Source organism: Microcaecilia unicolor, chromosome 5 (assembly GCF_901765095.1).
Source record: "Microcaecilia unicolor chromosome 5, aMicUni1.1, whole genome shotgun sequence".
Taxonomy (NCBI): domain Eukaryota; kingdom Metazoa; phylum Chordata; class Amphibia; order Gymnophiona; family Siphonopidae; genus Microcaecilia; species Microcaecilia unicolor.
Genome location: NC_044035.1, coordinates 218,944,866 through 218,960,154, shown reverse-complemented (window position 1 = coordinate 218,960,154; position 15,289 = coordinate 218,944,866). Strand labels below are relative to the sequence as shown.

Here is a 15,289-nt window from a genome sequence, read left to right as displayed (position 1 = left end):
TCCAGGCTCCGCCCTTTCTGCCTCGCCTCACCCCATGCTTGGAATAAACTCCCTGAGCCCATATGCCAGGCCCCCTCCCTCCCCATCTTCAAATCCTTGCTCAAAGCCCACCTCTTCAATGTCGCCTTTGGCACCTAACCACTCTACCTCTATTCAAGAAATCTAGACTGCACCAACTTGTCATTTCGTCCTTTAGATTGTAAGCTCCTTTGAGCAGGGACTGTCCTTTTTGTTAAACTGTACAGCGCTGCGTAACCCTAGTAGCGCTCTAGAAATGTCAAGTAGTAGTAGTAGTAGTAGTAATTAACTCCTAAACAGGGGTTTCCTTTATCTACTAGCTGTGCTCTATTGTTGATGCTATGGTGAACTCTAAAACAGTAACTTTTAATGCTAGCCTATACCCTAAAACAGCTTATATATAAAACTGTAACAGAGACTTTAAATGCTTATTCCATAAACTGCCTTTGTTAAATAAGCAGAGTAACTTAAAAGAAAAAAACTGAAATTAGTTATTTAACTCGTTGTCTACCTTTTCCCAAGTTTAAATGCAATTTCTCAGAAGGTCAAATGCCAGTGAAGTTTTCTTCCTTTCTGGAAGTATTCTCATAGCACCTCTTCAGGGAAAAGGAGCTCTGCAATAATCAAGAACAGTATGTGAGATGTAGTGAATGACTTTAAAGGGTCAAAAACACATTCAATCTACTGGCCAATTCAGTTAATGATCTTTTAGTTTAGACTTCCAGCAGTTTCCATTAGTGGTGGTTATAGGAGATTGGATAGAGGAGATAGGGTCACAATGGTACACTTTCCATTTGCAATAAGATGACACATGACCCATTTTGTTTGGAACAAGGAATAAGCAGTAAGTTTGTAACTTTCCACATGAGAAGGCTCATTGATTTTAAAAGTTATAGGGGTGCAAGCCAGTGGGGCAATAAATGGCAGAGACGGTTTACTGTGAGCATATAGAGTAATTTTGTAAAGCTTTTTCACATGTAATGCTTGCTTTAAATACACAACAAGGCCTTTATTAAAATTGTGTGTCCTTATATGTGTATCAAAAATATGGGCATGGAAACGTGCTCATATACTTTTACATGATTTGCAGTATATGTGCATATTATATATTAAAAAAAAAGTATGTACAGATATAGAGAACATCTACAAATGTACACATTTTTCAGAGCAGGTGTAAACTTAAGCATGGGTATCTGTGATCTTTTGGAGGTGCATCTGGGGGCCTGTTTTATAAAGGAACATAGAAGCTTACATTGTCTATTTATTTTGACATTTATATCCCGTATTTTCCCAAACAATGTTTAGGTTCGATGCGGCTTACAGATACAAATATTTAGAAAAATACATAAAATATAATGCACCTTTTTGGACTTCTTGCATCAGTGCCTTTATTATAAAATTACCCCTATATCAGGTAGTGTGTTTGGAAAATTAGAATAAGTGCCATATGCTTACAAACCACCGTGCCAACAGATGCTGCTTGTAGTATGTAATAATATTAAAACAAGGACTATTTATATTCATAAAACAGTACAATATAATAAGTAGTGGTAAGCATACAAAGAATTTTTAAAAAGGAAAAGCAATATGATTTTTGTTGATAACCAACAAAATTAGTTTAATAATCAATCACAAAAAAATAAAAAATGCTCACCAAGGGAGGTCTACTGTAAAATCGAACAATGTAGAAACTATTCAGAATTTAGTCAGAGATGGGCACTTGGTAAGCAGCCTTATAGCCAAATAAGCTAAAATAACTAAAAGTAATAAACGATGGAGGATGAAACTGTAGAATTTCATGTGTTGAAAATTGTACAAAGAAACTAGGCTGTCTTATAACTAGTTTATGGGAAAAAAAATTGGCTATGTAGTGAATTTCCTTAGTGAATGTATACTACAGTCTAAACAGTACACGTAGGAGAAGGCCTGTTTAGTGGTTCTAGCCATAGTAGAGGATGAAATACTGGCATATAGGGGGTTCAACTCTGAATGTTCATTCTTTAAAAGGAAATGCAAATATTAAAATGGCCCAGCTTTTGATCTATATACATCAAAGGAGCATTGTAGGGAATTTTGGGAACTTGAATTTCTTCTACTTTGATTAGGATCCAAACAACTTCATTTATCCTCGTGGGATGGGTGACAGGGTGCTAACTTCTCCCCATGCACTTTGATTCTCAGTACCAAACAAAAGGCTATAAAGGCTCAGAAGTAAGATACATTTGGGGTAGGCCAAAGAGGCCAAGTTAGTTTACAGTTTTATAAATGGTTTCCACAGGTAACTTTTTTTTTTAGGTCATTAAATAAAATTTCTGTTTCAAAATGTCAACAAGCTTTGTTCTAAATTTTACCGTTGATTCACTATCAGAAGCAGGGTTATAAAGAGAGGAATAAAGTGGTGGTGTCTGTAGACCTGCCAGGTGCCTCACCGTGGTTATCTGGTCTCTCTACAGCTAAGTCATGTTCAGGCACCTTCCCAGAGCTGTTATTTCTGTGCTGTTAATTTCTGTATCAATAACTCCTTTGAGCTACACACACATGCTTTCTCAGGAAAAAAAAAATGGAAAATGCTAACACTTGTACAATTTTTATGTAGTCGCATTCTTTTTTCTTTTCACAGAAAATTGCAGTTTCCAGGATAATTTCCTGTTGCCCAGGGAATTTCGTTGCTGTTCTATGTGACAGGTATGGCTGGGAAGGGGAAGGTGAAATGAGAGCATAAAAGGAGAGAAAATTCAGAATGGAAATTTGAATTTGGGGTCTTTTATAGAAGGTTTGTTCTCATCCCCCGGATTCTATATATGATGCCTGAAGATCCACATGGAAACTGAGGCATAGTGAACTAGCTAATCAGTGCTGTTGGATGTTAACAATCGGTTATCAGCACTAATCGACATTAGATTTAAGCACAAAGTGTATTCTTTAACATGATGTGCCTAAAATTTAAGTCGCACAATTGAAAAGAGGGTGTGGCCACAGGCAGGGCATGGGCATTTCTAAAATCTATGTGCATTATTATAGAATACACCTGATCTGCACCTAAGTTAGGTGAAGGGATTTACTCCAAGTAAAACATGGCCTAAATGGATATGACCAGATTTAGTCATGTGGTGAGCCGCTTGGCTTATTCTGTATACTGTGCAGCAATTTAAGTCTATTCTATAAACATTAGGCATACTTTAGAGAGCAAGCCTAGTCATAATTTTTTTCTGTGCAGATTTTTCAGGTGCCTTATACAGAATCTAGCCTTGTATGTGTGAAGTAAACATCTTTTGTGAACCTAGCCCTTCTGCTTAAATACCTAAGCTATAAAAGTAAATTGAAGAAAAACCTGACATGGACCATGTTTAAGCAACTGCCTCTGCGAGGGGTCCAGTTTCTAGAAAAGAAATACTATCAATTTCATTCTTTTACAAAATTTAAATTTAACAAAATATGAATTCCTTTAAAAAGGTATTTGAAGTATCAAAAAACATAAATATTGTAAAAAAATAACAAAACATCAATGTTGTTGCTTATATCTCTAATTTATATGTTCACTTTAAGCACCATCTATAAAAATAAGAGGAATAATTGCCATGTGGTTGGTACATCACAACTTAGAATCACACCAGAAAGCTATTGCAAAAGGGCTCCCACAAAAAACGTTGGAACACTTTTACTAAGCTGCAGTAAAAAGTGGCCTTACTGCACCCTTATTTGGATTTTTCCTGCATGCTAAGGCCATTGGTACCACAACTGTACCACAACCGTTAAAATGGCCTTTTTTGTATTAATGGCCATGTGCTAATATTGCCATTAGTATGCAGCCATTAAAAATTTTTCACTGTAAGTGGTAAGGGCTCACATGATGTCTGTGCGCTAATCAGTTAGTGCACACAAATGCTGCTATACTAACTGGTTAGTGCAAAAGGCGCCTACTTTCTGCCCCTAGAAATGCCCCCCCTCTAAATAAATATATTTTTTCCCCCGTCATGCAGATTTGCCAGTTAGCGCATGACACTTGAGCGTGTCCCGCAGTATTCCATCTTAAGCTGCGCTAATGCAGCTTAGTAAATGTGCCCCTTAATGAAACAGGGGAGGGCTTAACTCCATGATCAAATTGCACCCTAAAATCTTTAGAGCTATAAAAGTGCTAAGGGAATGCCACTCGTGGTCATCAAATTAAAAAAGGGCTTTACATGGCACAGTGATTTCACAGCTACACTACACTGTCCTTAAAACCGACACAGTATTTTCAGAATGAAGCAAAAATCGCATCTAATTGAAAATTGACAATCAGGAATTGATTAAAAGGACTACAGAAGCCCTGCAGATAATTATAATGCCACAAATGACTTTGCGGTCCTCTTACTAAGGTGCACTAATAGATTTAGTGCACCCTAACAATTAGCATGCGCTAAATGATAAGACACCTATTCCTATGGGCGTCTTATCTTTTAGTGCACACTAATCTGTTAATGCGCCTTAGTAAAAGGACCCCTTAGTGCACACTAATTAGCATGCGCTAAATGATAAGCCATTATATTGCTGTGGGCATCTTATTTAGCGCACACTAATCATTAGCGCAGCTTAATAAAAAGACCCCTATATACCTTAAAAACAAGAAAACTGGACCACATGTATATATATATTTTTTAATTGCTTACAAACCCCCCTATTTACTAAGCTGTGCAGCAATACCGACACAGCCCATTCAAAGTGAGTGGGATGTCGGCATTAGCGCACCGGCAGCCACTAGCGTCGCTTAGTAAACAGGGGGAAAATGTGTAAAAGCACCCAAGTTGTGATGTTCAATGCTTATTATTAACAAGACCATGTGTAATGTATTTTATCAAAGGATGATTTTTACTCTACTGATCTTGTAAATCTATTAATTTACCTAAATCTTTTTCAATAATAAATTTTTAAAAGAAGACAGGCCTTGTAAAAAGAAGCAAATTCTTTCTGGAAAAGAAAGCAAATGGCATTCTCTATTTATACCGCAGCTATGTGTTTTTTCCGTATAGGGTATGCGGGATATTTGGAACTGAATATTTTGTGCACTTGGGTATATTTTGGAGTTAATGTTGCCTGATCTTTTGAGTGGGAACTTTTCTTTCTGTTTGTTTTTAAGAGTTTTTCTTCCCATTCTTTTTTCAGGCTTTTTATGGCCATTGATAGGACTCCATTGTGGGATTGAATGTTAAGTAAATGCAACTCCTGGGAGCTTTGAGGCCCATTTTTTCTTGAATACAAGTGTGTATTATCCAGTGCACTGAACATACACCGTTTTTGTGATTTTGTTTTTGGGGGGGGGGGGGGTATATGGGTTTAACATTAAATTAAATTTTATATTTATGTATTTCAGAATGAGGAAGAGAATAAAAAGTTTCTAGACAAGTTATACATTTGTTTTAGATGTTTTTGTTTTAATTGAGGGATCAATACATAGTTTTAAAATGTCTTTTATATTCCAAATACATATTAGCAGAATAGAAATTCGCAACATACACTGTAATTCTTCAGTATATTGCATCAGAGATCATGCCAACAAGTAAATTTTAAAAATAGTGAGCTGTATTCCCCACCCACCCCATCCCTATTTGAAGCTTGAGTGAATGATGGTGGTAGATGTCAACCCTGTCTATATCTATGTCTTCCATCTTTTTTTTCCACTTTAAATTTTTATTATAATAATTTTGTAACAATCAACTTTCATAAAGAGCACATCCTGCTCACTCGAGCCCACACAGGGGCTAACAATTTCTAGACTAATACAGCACACACAAGCTTATCATCTGGTTGAACTCCTCTACATTATTTGTTATAAAATTAGTCCCTTAACTTCCACACCCCAAATAGACTGTGCGCCAATAATATGCGCCACCTCCCCTCCCAACCCTCCAACCTCTTCCTGCCCCTTCATAATTTGAAAATGCCCCTTGGTTCTTTGAGGCATGCTCTCTTACCCCCCCCCCCTTGGCCCTCCCCCTCCAAGCCCATCAACATCCTCTAATTCTCCACCATCCTAAATGCGTAGTAATTGCTGTTGGAATGGAGCCCACTGTAGGGCTATTTCCCTGTGAGCCTCACTCTGCTGATCTCGGCCTGTGTATACAACTATGTCAAGATGGAGTCTGTGAACTAAGACCCTGCACTTCAGTGACCAAGCAGATTCAACTTTCTGTTTGTACCAGAGCTCTGCTTGTGGTAAATAACTGGCAGGTCTGGAAAAAACTCAAGGATATGCAGTGGGCTACCTGACCCTTGCACCTCCCTGATGAACTACAGGGGGTAAGGCCATGGTGCCAGCGAGTCTGATGAGAGACAGGAATGCATACCACAATGTAACAACTGGAAGATCCCCCCCCAAAAAAAAGTTTTTCTTGCTCAGGGAAGGAGCTGGACAAGATCCTGATTGGTTGCTGTCTGGTCACCTGGGAATCAGGGGCCAGAGAGCGAAAAAAACCCAGAAAGAGAAGTACAGGGAGGACAGACAGAAGAAGAAAGAAAAGAAGAAAGGGAGAATTTGTCTGGTTCTACTGGAAGAAGGGTAGCTGAAAAGAAGACCAGTGAGACCTGAAGTGGTCCACAACCTTGTGAACTGACCATCTGAAGAAAGTACCTGTTGGTTCAGCTCTACCGGCCAGAGAGACTGTAATCCTGCATGCTGCAGAGAGCCTGTGTTGTTTCCTAAGACGGGGACTCGCTGTGGAAAACAGCTGGAGTCTAAAAGGAAAAACCTGTGTCCACTTCATCTGAGAGACCACCTAGAGTCGGCTCGGTGAGGATTACAGAGATTTATTTCCTATAGTCGGGGATTAGCTAGTGGGTTCTTACCTCAGCAAAGGCGGTTTAGTCAGAACTTTGTGATCAGGAAGATGTGCTGCTAACTGTATTACTTCATGACCTAGTCAGTATTACTAATCAGGATTGTGTAATAACCTCGTAACCAGTGATATCAATGTTTTAGTTAGACAATACATTCTACAGTTGCTTATCAGCATAAGGGAGCTACAGTTGTACAGCTGAGCTGTAGTGTAGGGTGTATTATTCTATTTTCTTACCTATATAATAAATTAATATATTTCATAGCAGTGACTTTTATTCCAGGTCTCTCTAACAGAAGAAAAGTTCTGGTGTAGGCCCAGAACAGCCAGGTTCCTTTATAATATATAACCCCTGGACAGAGCTAGGAAGTTGGTTTAGCCAGACTCCTGTAAACGGAACCTGGGAATTGCTCATTGGGTAGCTTTGCCCAACAGAGTTATTCATCCTATAAATGCTTACACCACCCACCCTTAAGTCGCAGAACCCCCTCCCTGCGATAAGCCGTAAGGCGCTCCATTTGTATTAACTTACCCAATTTGCACTTCTAATCACCCAATGTCGGGGGGTCTACCTTCTTCCAATGCTGTGCTATAAGGCACTTGGCTGCTGCCAACCCCCATCACAGCCATTTGCTCTCCTCTCAAGAATCCCGCTCGTTAGGCAAACCCAAGAGGCATACCACAGGACTACACACCAATGATGATTCAGTCAATATTACTAACTACTACTAATAGCATTTGTATAGCGCTACCAGACGCACCCAGTGCTGAACACTTGACATAGAGAGACAGTCCCTGCTAACGCTTTCATAACGGCCTGCCAGAAGGGAACCACTCTTGGGCAGGTCCACCCTATATGTAGAAAAAAACCCAGCTGTGATTTACACCTCCAGCATATGTCTGATGTACCAGGGTACATCTTCTTCAATCTCTCAGGTGTGTAATACCTTCTGGATAGGACTTTATATGCATTTTCCTGCACCAAAACACAAACACATACCGAAGCTTTCTGAACCTCCCCACAAATAACTTCCCACGCCTGATCAGAAAAACGGCAATTTAAATCTTCCAGGCCCCCTGAAAACCAAATGGTCTGGGATCACATCCCCTAACAAATTATATATCACTGATATTGGTCTGGGCACCCTCCTCAACAAAAGCCACAAATTTTCCAGACTTTCTGTCTCCTGAGGGTTCTCCCCCCCCCCCCCCCCCCCCCAACCCAATGTCTCCACAAAATGTTGAATCTGTATAAAGGAAAAAATGCCCCCCCCCCCCGGGGGCAGGCCATACATGGAGCACAGCGTATGAAAACTCTTCACCCTCCCCCCCTGCAGCACAGCTCGGAAATTCAAAATACCCACATGTTCCCACCGCGCAAGTATGGCATTTTCTCTCCCTGCCCCAAATTTTGGCTCCCATCGCAAAGGCGCCAGTGTTGATACCCTAACAGTCTGTCCCCATGTCCTCCGCACTTCTCCCCACAATTCCACCAAATGCCTCACATATGGATTTTGTATCCCAGCGAAGATCACTCCCACTCCTTCAGTAGTCCACAAGTAAGAACTCATCGGGCTATATGACTGCTGCAACTGACTAGTGGGCTTGGTTATCCCCCTCTCCCAGTCCATGATCATCCACAGTTGGGCAGCAAAATCATATCCCTCAATATTGGGCACTGCTCTACCCCCCTCTCTCAGGAGGCCCCCCCCCCCACACACACAATACTCGTCCAGCCAAATGGGGATGCCTACCCTCCCATATAAACTGTGACAAAAAACCCTGCCATTGTTTGTGTCCGTCTCGGAACCGCCACTGACTGCGCCTGAAACAGAAATAACAATCTAGGCAGCACGTTCATCTTCACCACTGTCATACGCCCCCACCACGAAAGCCACAATCCCTTCCATCCGGACAACTCCACCCGAATTTGGTCTATTATCTTCCCATAATTAAGACTAGACACCATTCCCAAGTCCCTAGGAATCTGAATCCCCAAATACCGAATGTGGTGCTTGGCCCACTTGAACGCAAACAATGCTCTCAATCTACTTTTCTCCCCATGGGTCAAAGAAATCCCCAACAGCTCACTTTTATCCATGTTAACCCTTAGGCCAGCATATCATTCAAATTCCCTAAGAATCTCCAACACCGCAGGTAGTGTCTGCTCAGGATCCACCACATAAAGTAGCACATCATCTGCAAACAAAGCAATATGGTGTTCCATCCCCCCAACCCTAATACCCTGAAAATCTGGATGCCGATGTATCATTACTGCCAACGGTTCTATGTACAGTGAAAAGAGGAGGGGCGACAAGGGACATCCCTGCGTAGTCCCTCTACCTATTGGGAAAAAGGGTGTATACCCCCCATTAATATTAAGGCATGCCTTCGGAGCTGTATACAAGGCTGCCAGCCAAGCCCCGAAATTTTCTCCCAGGCCCATGCGATTCATCGCTTCTCACAAAAACCCACAGCTTACCCGGTCAAAGGCCTTCTTTGCGTCTGTAGCCAACAAAGCTGTACTAGACCGGGATCTTTGTGCCTCCCATATTAAATGGAGAGTACGCCTTATGTTATCCCCTACCTGCCTCTCTGGGATAAACCCAGATTGATCTATATGGATCAATTTCAGCAACACCCTAGCCAACCCGTTAGCCAACCCGTTAGCCAGGACCTTGGTTACTATCTTTGCATCCACATTCAGAAGTGAAATAGGCCTATAGGCACCACAAACCACGGGATCTTTCCCAGGCTTAGGCAGAACCGTTATCCCAGCCTCAGACATTGATGCCGGGAGCCCATTGCTCTCCAAAACTCCATTTCCCACCCACACCAATAAGTCTCCCAGCTCCTCCACAAAACATTTATAAAACCTCGCCGAGTATCCATCTAAACCTGGCGCCTTACCATTAGGGAGCCATTTTTGAAAGTAATGGAACCTGGTCCAAATACCGAGCTATATCTGCAGCCGGTGTATCCTCAGAAGCACTATATAAATCTTGATAGTATTTCACAAAACAATTTCCAATGTCTGAATTAGCATAGTGCCAACCTCCCCTATCATCTTTCATCTTTTCAATAAGAGAGCGCCCTCTCCTCGCCCGTAAATAACGGGCCAACATTGCACTTGATTTATTGGCAAACTCAAAATACTGCTGCTTTAGCTTGGTTCTTATAAAATCCACATCTGTAATTGTGCTATTTCCCCTCTCACTTGCTTAAGGTCTTCCCATACCTGCAGTGTAGGGCTTCTTTTATGTGGCTTTTCTAAGTGTAATAACCTCATCTGCAAAGTCAGCGAGTTCTGCCCTTTTTCCCTTTTCTTGTGCGACCCCCCCACTTAATCAAGGCACCCCTCACCACTACCTTCATTGCATCCCATAACACCCCATCAGTTACTTCCCCATTGTCATTAAAGCGACGGAACTGTTGAATAGTAAGCTTAATATCTTCCCGCACTTTCTCATCTCCAAGCAGTGACCCATTAAGTCTCCAGACTCCTTGTCGCCTGCATTGACCCAACCCAGTTAATTTAATCCACATTGGTGCATGATCAGAAACACAAATGGTCTCTATCTCAGCAGCCCCCACCATATGCCATCCATTGAGATGCACCCATAACCCATCTATCCGGGAATAAGTCTGCGCTGCATGTGAGTAAAAGGTGTAATTCCACTGCATCCCATGTAACAATCTCCAACAGTCCACCACCTCCAACCCGTTCAAGAATTGTAACAATGCTTTCCGCCCAGGGCCACTCTGCTGCCCTCCTCCTGTCGAATGATCTAGCCTTGCATCCAGGGCAATATTAAAATCCCCCCCCCCCCCCCCCCACCACGACCTGCCCTCCTACAAATCCCAAAATTTCTTATTTTAATGTTTGAGAGAATTCCCTCTGCCCCACATTCGGCACATAAATGTTAATCAATGTCAGCTCCTTGCCCTGCAACCACCCTCTGAGGGCCACACATTGCCCACTGGTATCTCAAAACACCTTTTTAATCACGAACCCACAAGTTTGTCTTATCAAAATGGCCACTCCCCCCCCCCCCCCCCCCCATCCTTTTTGATCCTATGCTCTGATGTACCACCACATCCCGAAAAGGCCAGCATGTAAGTATCTCTCAGTCTTAAGTGTGTTTCTTGCAAAAACATTACGTCCCACTTCAGCCTGCCCAACTCCTTAAATACTGCACTTCCCCTGATTATTTAGCCCGTTTACATTCCATGTACCCACCAATAAGGTCTCTCCCCTCCCCTTCCCCACAGGTGATCTCTGCCCTCCCCCCTGCTCCAAACCCACTCTCCTCTGCTCCAATGTATCCCCACCCCCCTCCCCTATCCTCCCCTTCCCTCTAGCTGATCTATCAGTAAATCAGCCATCCCACGAGGAATCAACGCATTCTCCCGGGACTTTAACCTCTCAAAATCTTATCCCTAACCCTCCTATCACCCTGCATTCACCCACATCCACTGCATTCATTCATCCCATACCCTTCTTCCCAAACTCCCTCCATCCCTCCACCCCCAAACTTGCATAACTCCCAAGGAAATTAAATCACTGCAGCTCCTTGTGACTGTGGGCAAGTCATTTAACCGTCCATTGCCCCAGGTACAAAATAAGTACCTGTATATATGTAAACCGCTTTGAATGTAGTTGCAAAATACCACAGAGAGGCAGTATATCAAGTCCCATTTCCCTTTTTTGAAATCAAGGAAAGGGAATCCTGGTGCTGCTGGTACTACCTCAAAGGTCACTGGGATGGCTTGGAAGACTAGAAGTGAGGTGCATACCTCTCACTGGCTTACTAAAGATGGCCTACCTCTCCATCAGCAAAAAGTGAAACCCATATGGCAGAAAGAGACCCTAGCGATGTGGAGTCTTCTGAGGAGGTTTTGGATGAGGGTTCATCTGGTTTCTCAAGGAGAGAGATCTCGCAGAGTAGGCCTAGCAACCTTTGTTGGTTGAACCTTCAGATATACATGTCTCTTTGGTGCTCTACAAGTTTGTTGGCTAACTGTGGACACTCTACTCTTTATTCATTAATTTCAGTGAATCCCAGTGGAAAGGAGTCTTTTAACTGTTTATAAATTTTGGTTTAGCACATTACAATGTTGATAGACTCGGAAGAAAAGTTTATTTGGAATATTAATAGAATAAGATTTGGAATTGATGATTCTCAGTTTGTACGTTCCTAATAGGCCAAACATGATTGACCTCTCTCCATTACTTTTTGCACTGGGGATGGAGCCATTTGGCAGAGAATCCAGGATAATCAGGATACTAAGGGGAATCCAAGTAGTTCTCCGAGGACAAGCAGGCTGCTTGTTCTCACGACTGGGTGACGTCCGCGGCAGCCCCCACCAACCGGAAGAAGCTTCGCGGGCGGTCCGCACGCAGGGCACGGCCACCGCGCATGCGCGGCTGCCTTCCCGCCCGTGCGCGACCGTTCCCGCCAGTTCCTTTTTTTCCGCGACTGGAGAGAGTCGTGCTTTCGCTGCTCTCTCTGTTCTCAGCCCCGGAAAAAACCGTCGCGTTTACGCGAACTTCTTTGTTTTATTTTATTTAGTTGCCGCGCGCTCCCCTTTTTCTTTCTTTTCAAAAAAAAAAAAAAAAAAGGAGCACGCGCTCCCAATTTCCCTCGTTTCTAGCGGGGGCGTCGCGTTGCGGCCTAGTGGCCGCACGGTCGATTTATTTTTTTGAGGTGTGATTATCGCCACCATCGACGACTTTAACTTCGCCGACGCGATTTTTCCGTCGATGTCCTCGAAGGTCCCGAGTGGATTTAAAAAGTGTGGTCGGTGCGGCCGGCCGATCTCGCAGACCGACACCCACGCTTGGTGCCTCCAGTGCCTCGGGCCGGAGCACAATATCAAGTCGTGTTCCCTGTGTCTTGGTCTCCGGAAACGGACTCAGGTTGCGAGGCAAGTTCTTTGGGACCGTCTTTTTGGAACTTGCGCCGGCCCGTCGACATCGACGGCATCGGTATCGACGGCCGGTTCTTCGGTACCGGTATCGATGCCTGAGAAATCGGCACCGATGGCATCGACCCCAGGAGCACAGGTCCCGTCGGCCCGCTGGTCCTCCGGTGAGGGTAGGGGTGAGAGACCGCGTGGGCAATCGGCCCCGGTCACTCCCTCGGCCCATGGCCCTCGGGACCGAACCCTGTCTGACCCGGTTCCTCGAGACCGAGGGGGATCGACCTCCTCCTCCTCTGCTCTACCTGGTGCCGATGACGGGCACCGCAAAAAGACAAAAAAGCACCGTCATCAATCGCCCTCGATGCACCAGGGTTCCGGTGCCGGCGAGGAATCGACGCCGAAGCGTCCTCGTCGAGAGGAGAGATCCCCTTCGGTTGTGGAGGTACCGACGCGTCAGGGTCCCAGCACTTCGGTGCGGTCTCCTGGACCCGAGCAGCTTCCGGCACCGACACCTCTACTGGCCCCACCGTCTTTCCTGGCAGCGGGCCTGGACGAGTGCCTCCGAGCCATCCTTCCGGGGATCCTGGAAGGGCTGATGCGCCAGGCTGTGCCGGCGCCGGGGGTGCTTGTGCCGTTGACTGAGGCGCCGGCGAGCTCTAGCCCGGTGCCGAGGCCGTCGACACCGCCGCCGCTTGCGGCGCCGGTCTCGACCGCCACGCAGGTGGAGTCCCCGTCGACGTCGATGGAGGGAGCTTCGTCCCCGCCGTCGCGGGAGTCCACCGCTCGACGACACCGAGGCCTCGGTGCCTCGACGTCGAGCCGAGCCCGGTTCCGGACTCAGGTACATGAGCTTATGTCCGATACCGAGGAAAAGGCCTCGTGGGGGGAAGAGGAGGACCCCAGATATTTCTCCTCAGAGGAGTCTGCGGGCCTCCCCTCTGACCCCACGCCTTCACCGGAGAGGAAGCTCTCACCCCCGGAGAGCCTCTCCTTTGCCTCCTTTGTAAGGGATATGTCTATCTGCATTCCCTTCCCCGTGGTCTCTGTGGATGAGCCGAGGGCTGAGATGCTCGAGGTCCTCGACTATCCATCACCACCTAGAGAGTCCTCCACGGTGCCGTTGCACAATGTCCTCAAAGAGACACTGCTTCGGAACTGGATGAGACCGCTATCTAATCCCACCATCCCCAAGAAGGCGGAATCCCAGTACAGAATCCACTCTGACCCAGAGTTAATGCGGCCCCAATTGCCCCATGACTCGGCGGTCGTGGATTCTGCGCTCAAGAGGGCACGGAGTTCGAGGGATACCGCCTCGGCGCCCCCGGGGCGGGAGTCTCGCACTCTGGACTCGTTTGGGAGGAAGGCCTATCAATCCTCCATGCTCGTGACCCGCATCCAGTCATACCAGCTCTATACGAGCATCCACATGCGGAACAATGTGAAGCAACTGGCGGACCTGGTCGATAAGCTCCCGCTGGAGCAGTCCAGGCCTTATCAGGAGGTGGTCAGGCAGCTGAAGGCGTGCAGAAAGTTCCTGTCCAGGGGTATCTATGACACCTGTGACGTGGCATCTCGTGCTGCGGCCCAAGGTATAGTGATGCGCAGACTCTCATGGCTGCGTGCCTCTGACCTGGACAACCGCACTCAGCAGAGACTGGCCGACGTCCCTTGCCGGGGGGGATAATATTTTCGGTGAGAAAGTCGAGCAGCTGGTGGACCAACTGCATCAGCGGGAAACCGCCCTCGACAAGCTCTCCCACCGGGCGCCTTCAGCATCCACCTCAACAGGTGGCCGTTTTTCCCGGGCCCGGCAGGCTGCACCCTATTCTTTTGCGAAGCGTAGGTACACCCAGCCGGCCCGAAGGCCTCGTCAGGCACAGGGACAGCCCCAGCGCGCTCGTTCTCGTCAACAGCGTGCGCCTAAGCAGCCCCCTGCGCCTCCACAGCAAAAGCCGGGGACGGGCTTTTGACTGGATCCACGGGAACATAGCCGCCCTCAAAGTGTCCGTGCCGGACGATCTACCGGTTGGAGGGAGGTTAAAATTTTTTCACCAAAGGTGGCCTCTCATAACCTCCGACCAGTGGGTTCTCCAAATAGTGCGGTGCGGATACGCCCTGAATTTGGCCTCCCTGCCACCAAATTGTCCTCCGGGAGCTCAATCCTTCAGCTCCCATCACAAGCAGGTACTTGCAGAGGAACTCTCCGCCCTTCTCAGCGCCAATGCGGTCGAGCCCGTACCACCTGGGCAGGAAGGGCAGGGATTCTATTCCAGGTACTTCCTTGTGGAAAAGAAAACAGGGGGGATGCGTCCCATCCTAGACCTGAGAGGCCTGAACAAATTCCTGGTCAAAGAAAAGTTCAGGATGCTTTCCTTGGGCACCCTTCTGCCAATGATTCAGAAAAACGATTGGCTATGTTCCCTGGATTTAAAGGACGCATACACTCACATCCCGATACTGCCAGCTCACAGACAGTATCTCAGATTCCGCCTGGGCGCACGGCACTTTCAGTATTGTGTGCTGCCCTTTGGGCT

The 15,289-nt window shown here is 45.7% G+C and overlaps 1 protein-coding gene across 3 annotated transcripts in view; it reads left to right on the top strand.

The window, feature by feature from the left end:
* The window catches only part of WDR4 (WD repeat domain 4), a 126,904-nt gene that overhangs the window by 85,420 nt on the left and 26,195 nt on the right, over window positions 1–15,289 (top strand). For all 3 annotated transcript variants that reach the window (XM_030203787.1, XM_030203788.1, XM_030203786.1), the window contains one exon: window positions 2,639–2,703. In XM_030203787.1, coding sequence (XP_030059647.1) covers window positions 2,639–2,703 — 65 coding nt within the window. The remainder of the gene's footprint in view (window positions 1–2,638; window positions 2,704–15,289) is intronic.